We start from the raw sequence: 23368 nt of genomic DNA on the forward strand, positions 1-23368 counted from the left end.
AATTTTGAACTACAGCTCCCCAACCTCTGAGACTCGCGTCCGCCGTGAGAATTATCCAATTCCAGGCGCCGAATCGTTTCCCTGCGGTTAGATTCTGTACTTTGAGCCACCAGAGTAGAGACACCCTGGCCCTTGGAGACCACCTCACCCTGCGGTGAATCTGCAGAAGCGAGCCTGACCACTGTGCGAGCACATCCAGTTGAAAAGGACGTGAGTGAAGTCTTCCGAACTGAAGCGGTTCGAAAGCCGCCACCATTGTGTTTAATAGGCGAATGCATGAACCGAGACTGTGCGTGGCTTGAGCACTAATTGTACCAGATGACGAATGACCTGTACTTTCTGTTCGGGTAGGTAAATTCTTTGATTTACCGTATCGAGAATCATACTTAGGAATTGAAGTCGTTGAGACGGAATCATTCAGGAATTCGCGTAGACAATGGTAGGAAATCAGATTTTACCCCCCCACTTGGTCTGCGATCTATTCTCGTTTGGAACGTAGCCAAAGTGGACGTTGTGCGCCACTAGCGAAGCTGAAAATGCAAGAACCAACTGCCAACGTCCACAGAAGCTGTAGGCAGCAAGAAGTGTAAGGTGGTCTTTATTTAGGGCAAACCTGAACTGGAGTGCCCTGCCACTTCAGCCTTGTTACCTCAAACCCTTACCAAAGCAGGGCGAAGCAACTGTCCTACTGCTGTGTAGGGTACACTCCGATAGGTAGTTAAACGCCCAATAATTGCAATTGTCTCTCATTGGAAATTGTTCAGCCTTCGCTGAGAACCTGACGTACTGGCCTGGTGCTATGAGGGCTGGCGGCGAATCGACCGCAACAATCTAGCTGAAACTGTAAAAATTTTTCTCTCAGGCAGTACATGCACCCGCCTTCCCCCCAAAGAGGACCGGTAAGGGTCTGTCTGTGCAGTCGTATTTGTCCGACACACTGTGTGACCGACTCTGCAGCGAAGCTGCTTGTTTGATTATGCATTAGACTTAGTGATCATGTACCCCGACCAGTAAGTACACCACCGAAGTAACGTGTGTATAAACCTGCATTACCGTGCATGTGGTTACCAGCAATAGTGAATCTTCCTGTAGAGTCATGCTGTCAAAAGCAATTAATAAATTAAATTCCTAACAACACCCCGCTCCTCCAGAGGCTGAGTGTTGTAGGGCAGCAACCTCCTGCAAAGAACCAGGAAGTAATGTTAAAAATGGTGTCCTACCATGTTTTTTTTATTTATTTATTTATTTTTACACCTGTTAAACCAGGATCTGAACCAGTGTCCATGCAATCACAATGTTCACTGTGGGCAGGAAGCCTAACCACTTGGCTACAGAGCCACCTGTAAAAATAATAAGCAAAGCTGCTGTTTAAACATCAACTTTGGTGATGAAATGGTTGCTGTAGTGACTTGCAATCCAGATGGTACCTGAACCCACAATCCCTGGTTTAGGAGGGCAGTGTCCTATCCATTAAGCCACTGGGGATCTGGGGAGGTGAGGCCTGAACTCACAATGTTTGCAGTGCTCAACAGATACTGTTTAATAAGCACTGTGTGCTGACCAACTGCGCCACTGTAGTCTTGCTTATTGCAAAATAGATTTTTGATGTCAGCATATTATATATATATATATATATATATATATATATATATACACACACATATATACAACAATGTATATTCACACATACTCAGACCTTTATAAATATATATATATTTCATATATGCATACATACACACATACACATATATTATATACCCATATACATATATCCAGATATATCCTGATTCAGAGGTATAATAATTCTTATAAGTCTGAAACTAAATGTGACCACTCACAGGCTTAAAAACCTGAGATGTCTGCTGCTTAACCGCAGCTTAGTTAATGGGTCCCGTATCCAGTGTGGTGTGGCTGTAGATTAAAAATACCTACAGCACCTTGTATTCCCAGGTGGCTAACCAGGCCCAACACTGCTTAGCTTCCAAGATCAGATGAGATCGGGCGTATCCAATGTGGTGTGGCTAAGTGAATTAAGCAAAGCTGCTGCAGGTGAGACCTGAACTCACAATGCTTGCAGTGCTCCACAGATACTGTTTTATAATCACCATGTGCTGACCAATTGTATAACACATCTTACTTTACAACAGTGAACAAAGCCAGTATTTGGCTGACCACAGCCATGATACAGATTTGCAGTCTTTGGGATAATATCATTATAAACAGTTATGATAAAAAATAATAGTGCAGACAGACAATACAAAATACAAAGACAGACAACTTGCGCGACTCAGTAAATAGCACTAATGTGTCTCTATAAATATATATCTGGTCAAGTGCAGTGCACGCCAGCAATATGCCTGTTCCCAAATTCCCCTTAACACCCCTGCGCCTTCAATGGAGGAGAGATGTAATACCGGAAATTCTGGAAATACAACAGGAAAAACAACAGGAAGCATGGTTAAATATGTCCCCATGCTCACAGCATAATTATGTAAGCAGATTTAATAAACATCTTATGTTGCATTCAAACCTGCACATATAACTTGTATCCTGCTTAACAAAGACTTAATAGCCTATTGTAATACATATGCAGCGCTGCTGTATTCTAGTAAACATAGTAAACATACTTTCTTTTATCAACAAGAGTTGAACATGAGATTTTATCCAGTGACCCTGACATTTCTGTGTGCAGGGAACATCACTGTGGCAGCAAAGTTACTCACTAGGCTATGGAGCCTGCTTTTTACAAAATTTCTCATTTGTGTGCCCCCCCCCCCCCCCCCCCCTGTGCTCCGTGTACCGTTCTCTATACACGGAGCCGGGCTATGGTGGAGAGGGAGCCGGCAGCGGCATCGAGGGCCGGGGAGCGCGCTGCATAGAGCCGTGGAGCGGCCTATGCATAAATCAATGTGACCGGCGCGGCTCAGAGCGGCGGGGGAGACAGCATAAACAGCGGCGCTGGAAGCGGCGGCGGGCGGCCACACACACACACACACACAGTATCCCACACAGCGGGGCGGCAGCGTGAGCTGACCGCCCCGTTCAACATACCTGGACCCTGTGGTGAGGGCTATGACGGGGCTTCTCTGTAAGTTCCGTCCAGCCTTTACTGCAGGTTTTAGTCCTGCACGTGGTGGTGAGGGAGCTCTTTTAGAGAGGTCCGACACCCACAGCTGCTTCAGCAGCTTCCACTATCCCGGACCCTCACCTTTCTGGAAGGGGGGAAGGGATGTGGAACATTGAAAAATCAAAAATAAATCCAATAATTGTGGACAAACTCCACAGGCCTAGTTGCTCGGTGAGCACCGAAAAAACACTGAGGTACTCTGGGATATGGAGGGGAGAAGTAGTCTCAAATTTTAATTTATTCAGTGCCTAGTTCCTGTGGAACCGTCCATATCCCAAGAGTACTCCAGTGACCCCTAGTGGATGAAAAAGAAAAACGGGTAGTCCCCCATGGTCCCTGGAGACAGGGTTCACACCTTCTTGCCCGCCCGGAGGCTCACCAGGCCATCCTGCAATCCCTAGATTTATATCTGGCTACTAATCGCCCCGAGGATACATCCGTTTTCACCCATTGGTGTTCTCTGAAGGCCGTGGTTAGAGGCTCTGCAATTCAAATAGCGGCTAGGCTTAAACGTGATTATAGAGAGAGATATGCTTGAGCTGAAAGGGAGGTCTCCCGACTGGAATCTGCACATAAAACTACCCCTACTGACAAATCCCTCTTTAAACAACTCCTAGCCGCCCGTGATAAGGTAAATTTGTTTGCCTTGGCAGAGGTTCACCGCAATCTGCAGCGGCTTAATCAAAAATATTATATTCTTGGCAATAGAGCGGGGCGCCTGCTGGCGCGTAAACTTAGGGGACGTAGGGCTAAGGAACGCATACATGCTATTCATACGTCTACTGGCATTAAGGTTACGGACCCGGTTGAGATAGCTAATACCTTTGCCGAATATTATTCGCAGCTATACAACCTCAAAGATGACCCTGGTACCCCTCAGCCTACTCTGACAGATATTAATGAGTTTTTGGAAGGGTTGTCTCTCCCCGCCATTGATCCTAAGACTTGCGAGTCCCTTAGCTCTCCCTGGTTACTCGAAGAAGTTGAGGCAGCCATAGATTCCTGTCCCATGGATAAGGCCCCCGGCCCAGAAGGGTACCCCGCCAATTTTTATAAAAAGTTTAAATCAACCCTTGCCCCCCTTTTAACGTCAGTCTTTAATGAAGCCTCCGACTCCACAAGTTTTCCGAAGGAGATGTTAGAGGCCCGGATAGTTACTATCCCTAAACCAGGCAAATCACCCACAGTGATTCAGAATTACCGTCCAATAGCGTTGCTGAATACCGACCTTAAATTATTTGCTAAAATGGTTGCGAATAGGATATCCCCCCTTTTACCTAGTTTGATTAACCCCGACCAGGTGGGATTTGTTTTGGGCAGGCAAGCATCGCACAATACACGCAGGGTTATTAATTTAACTGAACATTGTCAGATCCAGGTGGAACCTCTCTTAGTACTTTCTTTAGACGCCGAAAAAGCATTTGACAGGCTTCATTGGGATTATCTACGGGCCACCTTGTGCCGTTTTGGGTTGGCAGGCAGGATATTCGATTCCATCCTGGCTCTGTACTCCTCGCCGTCGGCTTCAGTTTTCACCAATGGTTTCAGCTCCCCGATATTTAATATTACTAATGGTACTCGTCAGGGCTGTCCCTTGTCACCCCTGATTTTTGTCCTGGCGGTCGAGCCTTTGGCGGAGCGAATTAGGGCATTAGACTCAGTGGTGGGCCCGGTTGTGGGAGGGGTGCCGCATAAAGTTTGTCTTTTTGCGGACGATATTTTAGTATGCCTTAGAGAACCTGAATCATCTTTACCACATTTACATTCCCTCCTGGATTCCTATGCGGCGGTCTCCTACTATAAGCTGAACACTACTAAGACTGAGGCCCTCCCCCTGAACATTTCTGATAGCGTGCTTAGACGTTTAAAGAATGACTATAAATACGCATGGCAACTCAAATCGCTTAAATATTTGGGTGTGCATATCTCCAGGGAAGGGGATCTATTGGGATGTAACTACGATCCACTCTTTCGGGCATTTGAACTGTTTATTAAAGATTGGATGATGCAGGAGGTCTCCTGGGTTGGACGGGTGGCGGCTGTGAAAATGATTCTCTTACCAAAATTAATGTACCTTTTACGTACTATCCCCAGGCCCCTCCCTAAAACTGTTTGTAATAAGTTTAATCGTTTGTTATCCAAATATATATGGGGAGGTTCGAAGCCGAGGATAGCGAAATCCACCTTAACTGCTTCAAAGTGTTCAGGTGGAGTCGCTTATCCAGATTTAGAGAGGTACCATACTGCTTGTTTACTCACTCAGGCCAGGGATTGGTTCACACAGAACACTTTTAAACCATGGGTATCCTTAGAACAGAACACTGTATCTCCCTTTACTCTGCCGGACTTGTTCTGGCTGCCCACTAGTTTAGTCCCTTCTAAAGTTGCTGATTGTTCTGCGGTCCAGGCAACGTTGTCAGCTTGGCGAACTGTAACTAGATCCCTCCCAGCGGGAACTCTGCTCTCTCCCCAGTTGTCTCTCCGTGCTATAGCCTCATTGATCCCGGATTTACACCTACATCATTGGCAGGACCTAGGCCTTTCCACTCTACAAGATGTCCTTAAAGAGGGTGTCTTAGTCCCCTTTTCCCTACTCCAGGAACAATTTCATATATCTAAACAAGATTTCCACAAGTATCTGCAACTGAGACACTGGCTTCAAAGCTGCCTCCCCAATCAAGGTCCCAACGCTGGTCTCCCTAAAGTGGTGATGTCTCTTCTAGTGCCCAGAGGTATTAGAGGTGGTATCTCTAGATGGTACCAACACCTTGTAACTGAATCCCGCCATGGAGTATTCCCCTCACAGACTAAATGGGAAAGGGACCTCCCTAAGGTCTTCACCGAACAAATATGGAAAGACATTTTTCAGTCTTGTTTCAGGATTTCTAAATGTGTGAATCATTCTGAAATGTATTACAAATTGGTTCATAGAGTATATTTTACACCGGAGCAACTACATAAAATTTGGCCTGATGTCTCCTCTGGTTGCTGGAGGAACTGTGGGATGGTGGGAGATATCCTTCACATTTTTTGGTTATGTCCCGCAAACCAATTGCTCTGGCATGAGGTGTTTCTTCTTATCTCTAATATACTGGGAATAGTTATTATAGCTGACCCCCTCTTGGCACTTTTCCATCATTACTCTGGTGAGTTGTCTAGTTGTGATAGATACCTTTTGGGTCATATTCTTATAGCCTCTAAGGCCGCTATTGCTCACAAGTGGAAGTCGGCGGCTGTCCCCAATATAATGATGATAGAAAATAGAGTCCATCAACATTACGTTTTTGAAACAGCGGAGGGTATTTGCTCCTCAAGAGCTCTCTCTATTAGTAAGAAATGGTATAAATGGTCCCTTTATAAGGAGAGATCAGGCCAAATTGGAGTGTCTGGTGTCTCGGCTGACTTACCTGACCTTTCTGTGCTACGTTCCCCGGCTCACGCAAGACCTTAAACTACTAAATGATGCAGACTCCCTTCCTTTACCTTTATGGTATTATACCTGCATTGTTATATCATGATTATTATGACTTCCCTGATGTACACCCTTCCCTCCCCTTGTCTTTATTTGTTCTGTGCATGTCCTTTTTCCTTTTTATTCTGTATGTTTTATTATTTTCTATCTACTTATTTGTTTGTAACTTTACTGAAAATCCAATAAAAAATGAATGTTAAAAAAAAAAAAAAAATATATATATATATATATATATATATATATATATGCCTAGGGGGAGTTTTGCAACCCACCCGCAACCTTGTGTCCTTAGGTCCTTTTGTAATTTTACTCCCCCCCCTTCACAAATATTTCCTCTATTGGCATAAGATCTTCTGAATTATCAACCCCCACATCCAGTGGTAGTAACAGATCCCCCAGCAGTGCCCCCACACTCACCCCCCAGTGTTAGTGGGCTACAGATAGGTACCCCGCAACCCATGGGTTTGATTTTTAAATGTTGTTATTAATATCCCCCCCCCCCCCCCCCCCGATCCCCTGCCCCACAGAAATCTTTTTTTTTTTTCTCGCCCTCACCTATTTGCAGATATTGCAGAGAAGCATTAACATATTTGTTCTCTGTGGGGAACTGTGTTCCTCTCTTTACACGTTCAGTTTCGGGGAGCATGCACCCCAGAATGCCACTCGCAAGACATGATTTTGGAAGTGATGTCGGCGTTCACGGCCTGTGACATCAGAGGAAGAAGTCCGTTCTACACTTGTGCAGAATGGATTTCCTTCCTAACAGATGGGGACACAGCAGGGCTTACCGGATGCATGTGATGTGACTTGGCCAGGTAACATTCTCCTGGCTGCGGTCGTATCACATATGTTAGTGCCAGGCAAGTTGTTGTCACCCTTTTTTTTCCCAGAAACTTGTATTGATTGTTTCTGCAAGATTATTTTCCTCCTAATTCATTATGGCTTGCTGGATTATTTCTATGATGTTTTATATTACCTGCATTTCTTTTATGTTTGGTTGATTACATATAAGTCAATTATGGGGCATATTTATCATAATTTGTGATTGTGATGTGGTTTGCATGGGGTAAATACTCTATCGCATTGTGACGTACCTAAATATTGTTTGAATGTACTTATGTCTGAGTGCTGGGACAGCCCTGCTCAATGAACATCAGGCATGCGCATAAGTTAAGTAAACTGCACTTAAGGAACTAAAGGGTCTATTTACTAAGCCTTGGATGGAGATAAAGTCGCTAGAGATAAAGTACCAGCCAATCAGCTCCTAACTGTTATGTCACAGGCTGTGTTTGAAAAATGACAGTTAGGAGCTGATTGGCTGGTACTTTATCTCCAGCGACTTTATTTCCATCCAAGGTTTAGTAAATAGACCCCTAAAAGTATTAAATATATTTATATGTATGTAATTTACAAAATAACATGTGACATTGATTAAAGAAAAATAACATATATTTCTAAAGGGGGATATACACTACGCGATATCAGCCTAAAAAAGAAACAATATTGTTTCTTTTTAGGCTTATATCATCCAGTGTGTATGGGGGTAATATTGGTGACCGATGAACGATTCGCGCTCCTGCACAACGTTCAGCGATCAACAATATTGAGCTGACATGCAGCTCAACCCGTCAATGGGGGTCATTCTGAACTGATCGCACGCTGCTGTTTATCGCAGCGGTGCGATCGGGTCAGTACTGCGCATGCGCCGGTGACACACGCCGAGCAATAGCCTCTGCCTGATTGACAGGCAGAGGCGGTCGCTGGACGGCGGCATTCGCTGGTCGGGAGGTACTCCTGAAATGCAAAAGCATTGTCGCTGTGCAATGTTTTTGCACTTCTGCGGGGGGAGGGGGGGTGCCGGGCTGATATGCAGGGCGGACTAGCCCTGTGCTGGGCGTCACCCGCATGTCTGAGTGCCTAATCGTAGCTGTGCTAAGCTACGATCAACTTGGAATGACCCCCTATGTCGGGCTGAGCTGCATGTCCGGGAATGCCGGTGGTGACGTCACTGATCATTATCATTGTATGGTAACGTTCAGTGTGTATGCGCTATATTGTTGAACGCTATATCATTCAACGATATAGTCGCTCATCGCTGGCATTCCTGTATCGGCTAGTGCAGTGGTTCTCAAACTGTGTGACCAATTAAAATTATTTATGGTCAGTGTAATAGGCAAAACCAGTGCTGGTGGCTGTCAGTCATAAAATGTTGACAAACAGAAGTGAGTCCTGTCCCTCACCACACAATTAAACATAAGGATGACATACAGGTATAAACATAATTTACTTAATTTAACATTTCTTTCTAAATTTCTCAATAAGAAACTATTGGCCTAGGGGGTGCCATGAAAAAAAAATTCTGATACTCTAGGGCGCCATGATTCAAAAAAGTTTGAGAACCACTGGGCTAGTGTGTACCCGCCACAAGCCTGATGGTTTGTCTTTTGTAAAGGATCAAGTGCAGTACACTAAAAGTCAAAGGTCCCTGATGTTGGCAGGGTTGGGTGGAGGCAGGTCAAGGGAGGAGCAGATGAGTGAGAAGAAAGGGATTTGAAAAGATCCCTCTCTCACTGCAGTTCTGGAAGAAAGCTTATGCTAACGTCAACTGGACATGGTGATTGCTATGTAGTGGTTGTTCCAAAACAATTTCACATTTCTAATATTAGGAATTTGAGATAACTGCATTTCCTATTACAGATATGGGAAATACGGTAAGAATGTAGAGATGATGTAAATTTTATATCATGGAGAAAATTTTTGAAAAATGTTACATACTGGTGATACACAATATAAATACAAATTTAAACTAAATACAAAAATGATGCAAATACATTGATTTTTGCATTATTGAAGAACAAGAAAAGATAAATATGCTCCTATGCATTTACCACAGTTATCACCAGGCTCAATAGTATTATTAATAGAGCAAAAATGATGTATAGGAAAAAAACTGTGAAAATAATTTTCCAATATTGCACAATTAATATTTACAAGGCATTGTTATGTTTGAGAGAGGAGAAGGAAATGTGCACAGTGATGAACAGTTGTGTTAGATTTAGGCAGTAGCCACTCAGCAAAAATGAATAACTAAATGAAGATCCGTTTTATTAATTTGAGCTTCTGTTATTGTCTTGGGCTTTCACATGTAAGCCAAGTTTAGTGAGGCCTTGTTGAAGGCATATAGATGTAACTAGGGGTTGTGCTCAACTGAAAGTGCATGCTTCTAAGTATGATGGCTAGTTGAGCAAGCATGCAGATAGGGGTGAATATCTATATGTAGGGGGTAATTCAGACCTGATCGGTGCTGTGCGTGTTCGCACAGCAGCGATCAGGCCTGAACTGTTCATTTGCCGACGCATGCCAGACAGCCATTGGCTGTCTTTATCTAGCGATCGCCTCTGCCTGATTGACAGGCAGATGCGGGAGGTTAAGGAGCGCGGTCTGGCCAGTGCAGGCATGGCCGGACGGTGCTGGGGCGGGCCACGGGGGCTGCGTGACGTCACATGCAGCCGCTGCGACCCGGGCAGCAACGAGTACCTCCAGGCCAGCGTGCAGGAGCTGCGCTGGCCGGGAGCTACTCCTGAAGTACAAAAGCATCGCGCTGTGCGATGATTTTGTACTTCTGCGATGGGGCAGGGACTGACATGCGGTGCTGGGCGTTCCCCCGCATGTCAGTGTGCCTGATCGTAGCTGTGCTAAATTTAGCACAGCTACGATCAACTCTGAATCACCCCCTTAGTTCCGTGCACAAAGTACAAATGCAGTTGCAGTCTACTTGTGTGCGATTCTGAATTGGCTCTACAGCACAGCCCTATTGTGCTGAGACATTCAGTTCAAAGGATCATTATCTTTATTTGCCTGGATTATTTATGAAATATCCATGGATGACAAATGCAGTGGTTGTTGATTTAATAATGAGACTTATATAAATGGATATGCCACAGCTGATCCTATGCAGCAAATACATTACGTAAATATGGGGTACGGGTCGTTGGGTCAACTCAATTTAGGTCGACATGGGCATTAGGTCGACATGCATTAGGTCGACATGTCAAAAAGGTCGACATGAGTTTTTGGACTTTTTTGGTGTCGTTTTCTTCGTAAAGTGACGGGGAACCCCAATTAGTGCACCGTGTTCGCTGCGCTCGGCACAGGTTACCATTCCCAATTGTAGTCCACGAGGATCGTCAAGTATAAAAAAGTCTAAAATATGAAAAAAAGTGAAAAACTCATGTCGACCTTTTGCCCTGTCGACCTAGTACATGTCGACCTAATGACCATGTCGACCTTCAGTGGTCGACCTAAATTGAGTCGACCCAATGACCTGTACCCCTTATTTACGTAATGTATTTGTTACATAGGATCAGCTGTGGCATAACTGAAAGTGAATGCTTCTAAGTATGATGGCTAGTTGAGCAAGTATGCAGATAGGGGTGAATATCTATAGTAGGGGCTAATTCAGACCTGATCGGTGCTGTGCTGTGTTGTGTCGACCTAACGACTGTATCTCGTAAATAAGGTACAGTAGATGGAAAACTTCTATCTAAAAAATCTGGTCAATCACAAAAATGTATTGTCATTTCGTTAATCACTTTGCTATATTTTATACACCGCTTATTAATCGAAGTGCCCATCCTTACTATGTAAGACTATAAGACCCTGTTAATATGACAGATGATCAGTAGATGGCATCAGTGCGCTTATTATATTAGTTTAAAGGCAATTTCTGATTTTCTGCAGCTCACCTTCCCATTACCTACATATAAACGCCTCTACAGATGCGTAACAAGAGTATTAATATAATGTAATTTACTATCCTATCAAGACAGTAAATAATAGACATACCATTATCAAATGTATACTTTCCTCTTCAACAAAAAGTGTGTCTCTGAGTACTGTGATCACTATTTAGTTGTATTGCTCATGTGTAAACATACAGAATGTTCAGCTTCACTATATATACACCTGCATACATCTTTATTTTAATGTTTAGATATACCAATACAGATCTGAATCTTGTCACCAAATTTATTGTACATTGAAAGCAAGATATAAGATAACTCCATGCATCCCAGTACTTGTGTCCATTATTTCCCTACCCTGACTTCTTGTCTTCTGGTTTCTAGATCCTGTTTAAGGATTTATTCCGGTTTCTTTTGGTGTACCTCCTCTTTATGATTGGATATGCTTCAGGTATGTAAGAGAAAAATACCATTCTAGGAAACCCGCCACCTTAATCGTTACTGCTATGTATTTGGGAGGAAAATGGGTTTTAGACAACATATTAAATAGGGAAATACTGTACTAAGAGGGAAATCAGAAACAGAAAAATGAATTAGAATTCAAACCAGGAGACTGCTAGAAAACCCTAATTACAGAAAGTGTAATAATCCTATGAAGTCCGGATTAAGGACCAACCGCAATAATTACAAAGACGATGGGGCGCATACGCAGGGCCCGTCCTGCGCATCCGCCCGCATTTACTGCAGGCGCCCTGCAGTAGTTGCGAACGCTTCTGCCTGATTGACAGGCAGAGGTGTTCGCGGGGCAGCAACGCTCCGTTTCCAAGGCAGAGATGAAGCATTGCGGGGGCTTCCGAATGGGGGCGTGGCATTAGCGGGGCACCTGCGCCAGCAGAGGCTTTCCTAATTTCTGTGGCCGCACACTAATTGCGGCATGATCGCAATTAGTGCTTGGTCACAGGGGGGGAGGGGGGTTCGATGGTTAGCATGCTGGGCGGCCTTGCCCTGCGATGGGCAGCCCCCAGCATGCGAGTCAAGGGATTGCAAATTCTGGCAAAAAGCAGAATTTGCAATCCTTACTGAATAGGGTCCTAAGGACCTTATTCAGGGTTGTTAGCAAACCAAAAAAGCACACTAATGGGCAAAACCATGTTGCACTGCAGGTGAGGCAGATATAACATGTGCAGAGTTGTGCAAATTGAAATCTAAATTGCAGTGTAAAAATAAAGCAGCCAGTATTTACCATGCACCGAAACAATGTAACCCACCCAAATCTTACTCTCTCTGCACATGTTATATCTGCCCCCCCTGCAGTGCACATGGTTTTGCATGGTGTGCTTTTTAAAACCATTGGTATTCCTGCTGTAAACACTACAAAGGCTGAGAACAAAACAAAACATGAGAGGTGGCACTGAATGGGCAACTTGCTGGAGCCGGGTGGACGCTGCCGTGAGGTCTGGCGACTGTGCCCCATCCTCCTGCTAGGCTGCTGTAGCCTCTGGGTTCCTGCTCTCTCCGTCTCCCCGCTGCAATCCCCCGTCTCCCCACTGCTCTGCCCCTCTCAACTCCCTCATCTCCTCAATCCGACTTTTTTTAAAGTCGGATTGAGATTGTCGGGAACGGCCAAATGTTGTTGGATTTGCCCGTTCATTGAGTACGTCCTGTCGGATCCATTCCGACAAATGCATGTCGGAATGGATGAGACTTTCATTGAATATACCCCATAGTGTACAATAGAAAATACTTTTGATAAAAAAATAAGGCCGGATTCATTTAGCTGCAGTTAATTACCACAGGCTAATTAATCTGCCGGGGCTATTAAATTATAGCCTGCAATCAGCCCACAGGGGGGCAGTTAACGCGGATTTCTGAGAGGCTCAAAAAGAAAATCACGTTAAATTCCTTGATCGCAGGTTCCGCAATTTATATCTCCGGGAATTTGGCGGGTAAATTACCGCAGGAGGAAAAGGGGCTGTAATTGTATAGCCTCCGGCATTCAAGCCCGAGGCTACCACCCTTTTCTCGATGTGGTAAGTTACTGCATCTAATTGAATCTGGCCATAAGTTTAAAGGTAAAAAATACAAACAATAGTTGTAGTGAGACCAATACTAAACATAAACCACTTAGGGCTGCGGACAAAATGACATTTGTATTTTAAGGACACCGCAGTGGTTTCATAGTCTCAGTTGTGGTTCACTTGAAGTTAAAAATAAAAGACACATTTTTAGTTTTAGCTATGAAAATAAAGGGCTTGTGTATACAAATTGAAAAGCAGTTGTATGTAATTTAACCAGATTTGATGTTGTGTTATACTGAAATGTTAAGTGTGCAGTAAAGATGTGCTGAGTAAAAGACTGAAATCCTGGCTTCTCTCCGTAGCTCTGGTGTCCCTGCTGAATCCCTGCTCTACAAAGGAGACCTGCGATGACAGTGGGACAAACTGTACGATGCCTGAATATCCATCATGTCGGGACAGCAGTACCTTTAGCAAATTCCTTCTGGATCTTTTCAAGCTGACCATAGGGATGGGGGACCTGGAGATGGTCAACAGTGCCAAGTACCCAGTCGTCTTCATCATCCTGCTGGTTACATACATTATCCTCACCTATGTCCTCCTACTTAACATGTTAATCGCTTTAATGGGGGAAACAGTTGGACAGGTGTCAAAGGAGAGCAAACAGATCTGGAAGTTACAGGTAAAAATATGTCCAAAGTGATCAAAAACTGTGTCTTGAGAAAAAGCTTTAAGAATACGAACAAATAGTTGTTGTACATCAGCCAGATGGTTCCATCCAAGACCATTTTGTAGCCCTTTGATTCACAGTCTTAATTATCTAGCATACTATTGACGGGAATCTGAACAGTGAGCATGCCAATAATATATAATTACTTTTAATGCACAGAACTGCTTATAGATTGCTTATACAATGCTGCAAGGGTCCACAGTTGTTACCAAAGTCCTGGTCACACACACACTTATATTATACAGACTTATCCAGTCAGTAGTAGAATGAAAGCCTGAAATCGGACATCTCAATCATGATAGAAAAAGATACATGGCATAGACCAGAGAGCAACAATAAGTGTTACTTTATTGGTAAGCCATGGCAGAATGTCAGTGTGGAAATTGGATAACTACAGTTGTTTTACGGGGATCAGTATGGTTTCCTGGCGCACGGGATGCTGGCTGTCACTATACAGTGGCATCCCGTCCGCCAGAATGCCGGCAGCGAGGCGAGCGCATCAAGGCCCCTTGCAGGCTCGCTTTGCTCGCCACGCTGCTGGCACGGTGGCTCGCTTCACTCCTCACAGGTTCTATTCTACCTCTATGGGTGTCATGGACACTCTCAGAGAGAGAATCACCTACCTTGCCGGTATTCCGGCTGCTGCATTGTAGCTACGTCGGGATACCGGCGTCGGGATTGCGACCTCCGGGGTCCCAACAGGTGGTATGTTAAATGCATACCGTTTTATGTCCCCTCATATGCTTCTGTGGGTGAGCAAGAGATATACACACCTTACGCTGTAATTACCTTACACTGGTGCAGGGTTCTGTAGAGGTAATGTAAGGATCTGTGTGGCTACAAGGTGAAGGAGTATCACTCTTGCACCAGCCCATGATAGGTGCCAGAGATCCGTCTGAAACAGGCTTCCCTTCTCCATATGGACCACTCAGAAAGCACAGAACTCAGCTACAGTACATGCTCCCAACACTCTCATGACACTCCCACAAGACCGCAAAGTTCTGTGCGATTGTGTTTTTGGCGGCCATTTCACGCAAAGAGAGATTCAGAGATGCACAAACATGCATCAATTTGTGTCTGAGCTATACACTAAAACTGTCTATTTGCATCCATACTAAGAGCTTCATCTGACTCAGAATACACCCCTTAGATATTTTGATTCCACTGGACATATTTATATTTTTTTCCCTAACTCCCCAGCTTACATATATTGAATATTATATGGTGATGGGTGCTTTTTTAACTGACCTTTAAAAATGTTCCTGTTCCGAAGATATGCAAGACCACTCAAATAATATATAATTTTTTTTATTAGTGGGCCACAACCATCTTGGACATAGAGAGGTCATTTCCTGTGTTCATAAGAAAAGCTTTTCGTTCAGGAGAGATGGTAACAGTGGGAAAGAATTCTGATGGAACCCCTGATCGACGATGGTGTTTTAGGTAACATTTATAGCTATGGAAGGTTAAGCCGAGTCTGTTTCATGTGGCAACTGTAACCTTTACTTATTTTTAAGTGATTTTAAAGGGTAATTTTAACCATCTGACTTTCCCATATACAGATGTAGCCACCTTTATCTTTACTGGCTGAGGCGTTTGTCTCGATCGAGCATATGCAGCGTACCGAGGCGTAGGGAGGCTCGCCTAGTCACAGAGAGGCGTACCTAATCGCACGGAGGCAGACAGAGCGTTTGGCGTTACATTTACGTGTAATACCTGCGATCATCCACCAGATGTCGCTTTTTACAATCACCACTGCGCATGCGTGTGGTGTCCCGTAAAATAAAATACTGAAATATATAATAAGTACTACGTTACTAAGGCGTCTCATTAAGCTGCATACAGTAAATACTCATTACGCTGCATTATTTAATACAGTAAATACTCATTACGTTGCATTATTTAATACAGTATATACGGTACAGACGCAAATAGTACAGCATACAGTATATAATCCATCTACAGTACTTTATGAATATGTGAGCGTCCAAGTCCCGCAGACAAAACAACATAAAACCAGTAGTGTACACTGTCGCAAATGGACGTGTTAGAAGTTCACTATTGCCTCTTGAGATTAGGAATTTTGTACAGTATGTTAGCGTCCTAATCCCGTAGCCATTACAGCATAATCAAAACCAATGGATTTATTCATCTGTCTGCGGCGAAGTGGTGAAGTGTTCCGCTTCCTATACTCAGAGTCCCGAGTTCGAGTCCTAAAGTACGAATGCATGTTAGTTTTTTACAGACACTTTATTATTTTTTTTATTCACATAAACCAGGGCAAAGCTGCAGGAGCGGTTCTACTGTTAAGGTTCTATGCACCGTACAGTACACATACAATTCTGTAGCAGGGCAGACTCAATAGAAATGGCAACCACCTATGACTCCTTGCCCCACGGAGGCCCTAGGCTACAGAGAAAGTAACAGTCCAGATTTTGCAGACTATGGGGCCATGCTGAAGGAGCGTCACAATCCCCTAGCTAAAATACACAGGGGTGATAGGAATAAGCGAGGTCTATGCACATTACGGTACACCGGGCTCGATCGCATAGCACACTGGCAAAATGGCCGCCACTCCTGAATCCCCACCACGTGGCAGGCAGCGCTCGGATATGGAGTGAGAGAAGGCATAAGTTTTGCAGGCTACGGGGCAATGCTGAAGGAGCGTCGCAATCCTCTAGCCAAAATACACATGGGCAATAGAGATAAGCGAGGTCTATGCACATTACTTTACACCGGGCTCGATCGCATAGCAAACTGACAAAACACAAGTTTTACATAAAGCAGGGCAAAGCTGCAGGAGAGTTTCTACTGTCAAGGTTCTATGCACCGTACGGTAAACATAAAATTCTATAGCAGGGCAGACTCAATTGAAATGGCTACTGCCTGTGACTCCTAGCTCCATGGAGGCACTCGGCTATGGAGCAAGTAACAGCACAGATTTTGCAGGCTACGGGGCAATGCTGAAGGAGCGTCAGAATCCCCTAGCTAAAATACACAGGGGCGATAGGGATAAGCGAGGTCTATGCACATAACTATACACCGGACCCCATCGCATCGCAAAGTGACAAAATGTCCGAGGCACGTGAACCCCTGCCTTGTGGCAGCACTCAGCTATGGAGCAAGCAACGGCATAGGTTTTGCAGGCTACGGGGTAATGCTGAAGGAGCGTCAGAATCCCATGCAGTAGACAGGGAGGGAGTTCCGATCAGGTTACAAGACATGTGCAACAGTATACTACTGTATGTAGGAAAATCCCCCGCCCACTCTGATTTATGTGAAACCTGTGTGCCCCCTTCCATTGAATGTATAACAAAGAAAAAAAAAATAAAGTGAATGTCACGGGAACATAAAAAAAAAAAAAAAAAGGTTGGCACTTTGGGACTCAAACCTGGGACTCTCAGCATGGGAGGTGTGAGCCTTCATCACTAGGTTGGTATGGAAAGAGAGACAATTAGCTACCGGAGGGTACCAACCCCAAGTTTCTGTGACCCCCACAAGGCTCATGGCAAGTGTCGGAACCCATGGTGGGTCTGAATTAACGGGCCCATTATAGTCTATGGGAAAATGGGTCCACTTTACGTACTGATATCTCTGGTTCTGGGTGTCCCAGAGACTCAGGACTGGTACCATACAAAAGAGGAGACTCTTGGCTTTCGGGGCAGACCAACTACTAGTTCATGTGACACTGGAAAGAGAAACGGGAAGCAACCGTGTATCGGGTCCCCTCCAGTTGTCCTGCCTAGCTTGTACAGGATGCAGGGTTTCTGGCTAGATAGGAAATACTGTACAGAAATGCTAAGCATGGTAATTTGACATCCAGAAACATAGGGTGGAGTTTTTATCTCTCTCCATTGTACTTAGAAAAATTACACTTACCACTGTACGTTACAAGCTGTTCGTGCTAATTAGTACACTAGTAGAACATACTGTACAGAGATACTAAGTACAGTGATTTGGCATCCACGAACATAGGGAGGAGCTTTAATCTCCATTGTAATCTTTCTAAGTATAATGGAGAGAGATAAAAGCTCCTCCCTAAGTTCCTGGATGCCAAATTACCGTCCTTAGTATCTCTGTACTCTATGTTCTACTAGTGTACTAATTAGCACGAACAGCTTGTAACGTACAGTGGCAAGTGTAATTTTTCTAAGTATAGTGGAGAGAGATAAAAGCTCATCTGTAAGTTCCTAGATGCCAAATCACCGTCCTTAGTATCACTGTACAGTATGTTCTGCTAGTGTACTAATTAGCACGAACAGCTTTTAACTGGATGCCAAATGACCGTACTTAGTATCTCTGTACGGTATGTTCTATTAGGGTACTAATTAGCACGAATAGCTTGTAACGTACAGCGGCAAGTTTAATCTTTCTATGTATAATGGAGAGAGATAAAAGCTCCTCCCTAAGTTCCTGGATGCCAAATGACCGTACTTAGTATCTCTGTACAGTATGTTCTATTAGGGTACTAATTAGCTGTTCGTGCTAATTAGTACCCTAATAGAAAATACAATACAGAGATACAGTAGAACATACTGTACAGAGATACTACGGACAGTGATTTGGCATCCAGGAACTTAGGGAGGAGCTTTTATCTCTCTCCATTATACTGAGAAAGTTTACAATGGAGAGAGATAAAAGCTCCTCCCTAAGTTCCTGGATGCCAAATCACTGTACTTAGTATCTCTGTACAGTATGTTCTACTAGTGTACTAATTAGCACGAACAGCTTGTAACGTACAGTGGCAAGTTTAATCTTTCTATCTATAATATAGAGAGATAAAAGCTCTTCCCTAAGTTCCTGGTTGCCAAATCACCATCCTTAGTATCTCTGTATAGTATTTTCTATTACGGTACTAATTAGCACAAACAGCTAATTAGTACCCTAATAGAACATACTGTACAGAGATACTAAGTACGGTGATTTGGCATCCAGGAACTTACTGAGGAGCTTTTATCTCTCTCCATTATACATAGAAAGATTAAACTTGCCACTGTACGTTACAAGCTGTTCGTGCTAATTAGTACACTAATAGAACATACTGTACAGAGATACTAAGGACGGTGATTTGGCATCTAGGAACTTAGGGAGGAGCTTTTATCTCTCCATTATACATAGAAAGATTAAACTTGCCACTGTACGTTACAAGCTGTTCGTGCTAATTAGTACACTAGAAGAACATACTGGGGACTCGGACTCATACAGTACTTGCATTTCAAAAGCACAGTATTTTCCACTGCCTCCCGCTAGCCCATCGCCCTTCCCCCCTGGGAGCCTGCACAGGTCATGCAGTAGACAGGGAGGGAGTTATTCACATAAACCAGGGCAAAGCTGCAGGAGCGGTTGTACTGTTAAGGTTCTATGCACCATACGGTACACATACAATTCTGTAGCAGGGCAGACTCAATTGAAATGGCTACCGCCTATGGGGTATATTTACTAAGCTCCCGATTTTGACCGAGATGGTGTTTTTTCTTCAAAGTGTCATCTCGGGAATTTACTAAACTCAAATCACGGCAGTGATGAGGGCATTCGTATTTTTGTTGAAGTCAAAGTAAAAAATTACGAATGAATACACCATCGGTCAAATACACCTGTTATTTGCTAGAACTCGGTAACTTACTAAAATTTGTATTTCACAAACACTGCCGGCAATAGCCAAACACTGCCGTGAATGAATACATATCGTAAAAAAAAGCAGTTTTCAAATAGACCTGCTTTTTTTTACCATGTTCTGATAGGCATGCACGGATCCGTGAGATCCGTGCATGTTTATCAGTGGTAAGGGGTGGGAAAGTGTTAAATGTAAGAAAAAAAAATGCGTGGGGTCCCCCCTCCTAAGCAAAACCAGCCTTGGACTCTTTGAGCCGGTCCTGGTTGTCAAAATATGGGGAAAAAAATTACAGGGGTTCCCCCATATTTCATCAACCAGCACCGGGCTCTGCGCCTGGTCCTGGTGCAAAAAATCCGGGGGACAAAAAGCGTAGGGGTCCCCCGTATTTTTTTAACCAGCACCGGGCTCCACTAGCCTGGTACATAATGCCACAGCCGGGGGACACTTTTATTGTGGTCCTGGCGGCCCTGGCATTACATCCCCAACTAGTTGCCCCTGGCCGGGGTACCCTGGAGGAGTGGGAACCCCTTAAATTAAGGGTTCCCCCCCCTCCAGCCACCCAAGGGCCAGGGGTGAAGCCCGAGGCTGTCCCCCCCATCCAAGGGTGGCGGATGGGGGGCTGATAGCCAAGTGTAAAAAATCAGAATATTGTTTTTAGTAGCAGTACTACAAGTCCCAGCAAGCCTCCCCCGCTAGCTGGTACTTAAAGAACCGCAAGTACCAGCATGCAGTGGAAAACCGGGCCCGCTGGTACCTGTAGTACTACCTGTACTACTAAAAAAATACCCAACAAAAAAGAAGACACACACACCGTGACAGTAAAAGTTTATTAAATACATGCACACCTCCATACATACATACTTACCTATGTTCCCACGAGGCTCGGTCCTCTTCTCCATGTAGAATCCTCCGGGTACCTGTGAAAAAAATTATACTCACATAATCCAGTGTATCTTCTGTTCTTTGTATAATCCACGTACTTGGCAAAAAAACAAACCGGAAACCCGACTACGCACTGAAAGGGGTCCCATGTTTACACATGGGACCCCTTTCCCCGACTGCCAGGACCCCCCCTGACTCCTGTCAAAGAGGGTCCCTTCAGCCAATCAGGGAGCGCCACGTCGTGGCACTCTCCTGATTGGCTGTGCGCTCCTGTAGTGTCAGTGAGGCTGCACACGGCAGAGATACAATGTAGCGCCTATGCGCTCCATTGTTTCCAATGGTGGGAACTTTGCGGTCAGCGGTTGACCGAAAGTAACCTCACCGCTGACCGCAAAGTTCCCGTAATGGTAATTCTGCTAAAGATGAGTCATTTAAACACATTACACATAATTAATTACCTTTTTGTTTATCTATTTAGCTTTTCTCTGACGTCCTAGTGGATGCTGGGAACTCCGTAAGGACCATGGGGAATAGCGGCTCCGCAGGAGACTGGGCACAAAAGTAAAGCTTTAGGACTACCTGGTGTGCACTGGCTCCTCCCCCTATGACCCTCCTCCAAGCCTCAGTTAGATTTTTGTGCCCGGCCGAGAAGGGTGCATTCTAGGAGGCTCTCCTGAGTTTCTTAGTAAAAGTTTAGTTTTAGGTTTTTTATTTTCAGTGAGACCTGCTGGCAACAGGCTCACTGCATCGAGGGACTAAGGGGAGAAGAAGCGAACCTGCCTGCTTGCAGCCAGCTTGGGCTTCTTGGCTACTGGACACCATTAGCTCCAGAGGGACCGAACACAGGCCCAGCCTCGGAGTCCGGTTCCAGAGCCGCGCCGCCGGCCCCCTTACAGAGCCAGAAGCAAGAAGAGGTCCGGAAAATCGGCGGCAGAAGACATCAGTCTTCACCAAGGTAGCGCACAGCACTGCAGCTGTGCGCCATTGCTCCTCAGGCACACTTCACACTCCGGTCACTGAGGGTGCAGGGCGCTGGGGGGGGGGGCGCCCTGAGCAGCAATAGAAACACCTTGGCTGGCGAAAATACATCACATATAACCCCCAGGGCTATATGGATGTATTTTAACCCCTGCCAGAATACAGCAAAAAGCGGGAGAAAAGTCCGCCGCGAAGGGGGCGGAGCCTATCTCCTCAGCACACGGGCGCCATTTTCCCTCACAGCTTCGCTGGAAGGACGTCTCCCTGACTCTCCCCTGCAGTCCTGCACTACAGAAAAGGGTAAAACAAGAGAGGGGGGCACTAATTAGGCGCAGTATAAATAAAACAGCAGCTATAAGGGGAAAAACACTTCTATAAGGTTATCCCTGTATATATATATAGCGCTCTGGTGTGTGCTGGCATACTCTCCCTCTGTCTCCCCAAAGGGCTAGTGGGGTCCTGTCATCTATCAGAGCATTCCCTGTGTGTATGCTGTGTGTCGGTACGATTGTGTCGACATGTATGAGGAGGAAAATGGTGTGGAGGCGGAGCAATTGCCTGTAATGGAGATGTCACCCCCTAGGGAGTCGACACCTGAGTGGCTGAGCTTATGGAAGTGTCAGCTCTTTACAAAAGACGGTTGATGACATGAGACAGCCGGCTACTCAGCTCGTGCCTGTCTAGGCGTCTCAAAAGCCATCAGGGGCTCTAAAACGCCCGTTACCTCAGATGGCAGATACAGACGCCGACACGGATACTGACTCCAGTGTCGACGATGAAGAGACGAATGTGACTTCCAATAGGGCCACACGTTACATGATTGATGCTATAAAAAATGTTTTACATATTTCTGATAATACAAGTACCACTAAAAAGGGTATTATGTTGGTGAGAAAAAACTGCCTGTAGTTTTTCCTGCATCTGAGGAATTAAATGAAGTGTGTGATGAAGCGTGAGTTTCCCCCGATAAAAAACTGATAATTCCTAAAAGGTTATTAGCATCATGCCCCTTCCCGCCAGAGGATAGGGCACGTTGGGAAACACCCCCTAAGGTGGATAAAGCGCTCACACGTTTGTCAAAACAGGTGGCACTACCGTCTCCTGATAGGGCCGCCCTTAAGGAACCTGCTGACAGAAAGCAGGAGAATATCCTAAAATGTATATACACTCACACGGGTGTTATACTGCGACCAGCAATCGCCTCAGCCTGGATGTGCAGTGCTGGGGTGGCTTGGTCGGATTCCCTGACTGACAATATTGATACCCTGGAAGCCCCGTGGCAGAGGGAGAGGAAAAAGGCTGCAGCAAACAGCCAGTTCCCAGGAACAGAAGCCCTCTCCCGTTTCTGCCAAGTCCTCAGCATGACGCTGGGGCTTTACAAGCGGACTCGGGAACTCCCCTAAAGTCTGCTTTACCGACGTCTCCCTCCGACAGGGAGGCGGTATTGGAAGCCATTCACAAGCTGTATTCCCAGCAGGTGATAATCAAGATACCCCTCCTGCAACAGGGACAGGGGTATTATTCCACGCTGTTTGTGGTACCGAAGCCGGACGGCTCGGTGAGACCTATTTTAAATCTGAAATCCTTGAACACTTACATACACAGGTTCAAATTCAAGATGGAGTCACTCAGAGCGGTGATTGCGAACTTGGAAGAAGGGGATTATATGGTGTCTTTGGACATCAAGGAGGCTTACCTCCATGTCCCAATTTACCCTTCTCACCAAGGATACCTCAGGTTTGTGGTACAGAACTGTCACTATCAGTTTTCAGACGCTGCCGTTTGGTTTGTCCACGGCACCCCGGGTC

General features: G+C 45.0%; 1 protein-coding gene across 1 annotated transcript in view; it reads left to right on the top strand.

The window, feature by feature from the left end:
* The window catches only part of TRPV4 (transient receptor potential cation channel subfamily V member 4), a 145454-nt gene that overhangs the window by 106161 nt on the left and 15925 nt on the right, over window positions 1-23368 (top strand). The window contains exons 11-13 of the mRNA XM_063913232.1: window positions 11726-11792; window positions 13722-14038; window positions 15402-15529. Of these exons, the coding sequence (XP_063769302.1) occupies window positions 11726-11792; window positions 13722-14038; window positions 15402-15529 (512 nt within the window). The remainder of the gene's footprint in view (window positions 1-11725; window positions 11793-13721; window positions 14039-15401; window positions 15530-23368) is intronic.

This window comes from Pseudophryne corroboree, chromosome 1, assembly GCF_028390025.1.
Source record: "Pseudophryne corroboree isolate aPseCor3 chromosome 1, aPseCor3.hap2, whole genome shotgun sequence".
Lineage (NCBI taxonomy): Eukaryota > Metazoa > Chordata > Amphibia > Anura > Myobatrachidae > Pseudophryne > Pseudophryne corroboree.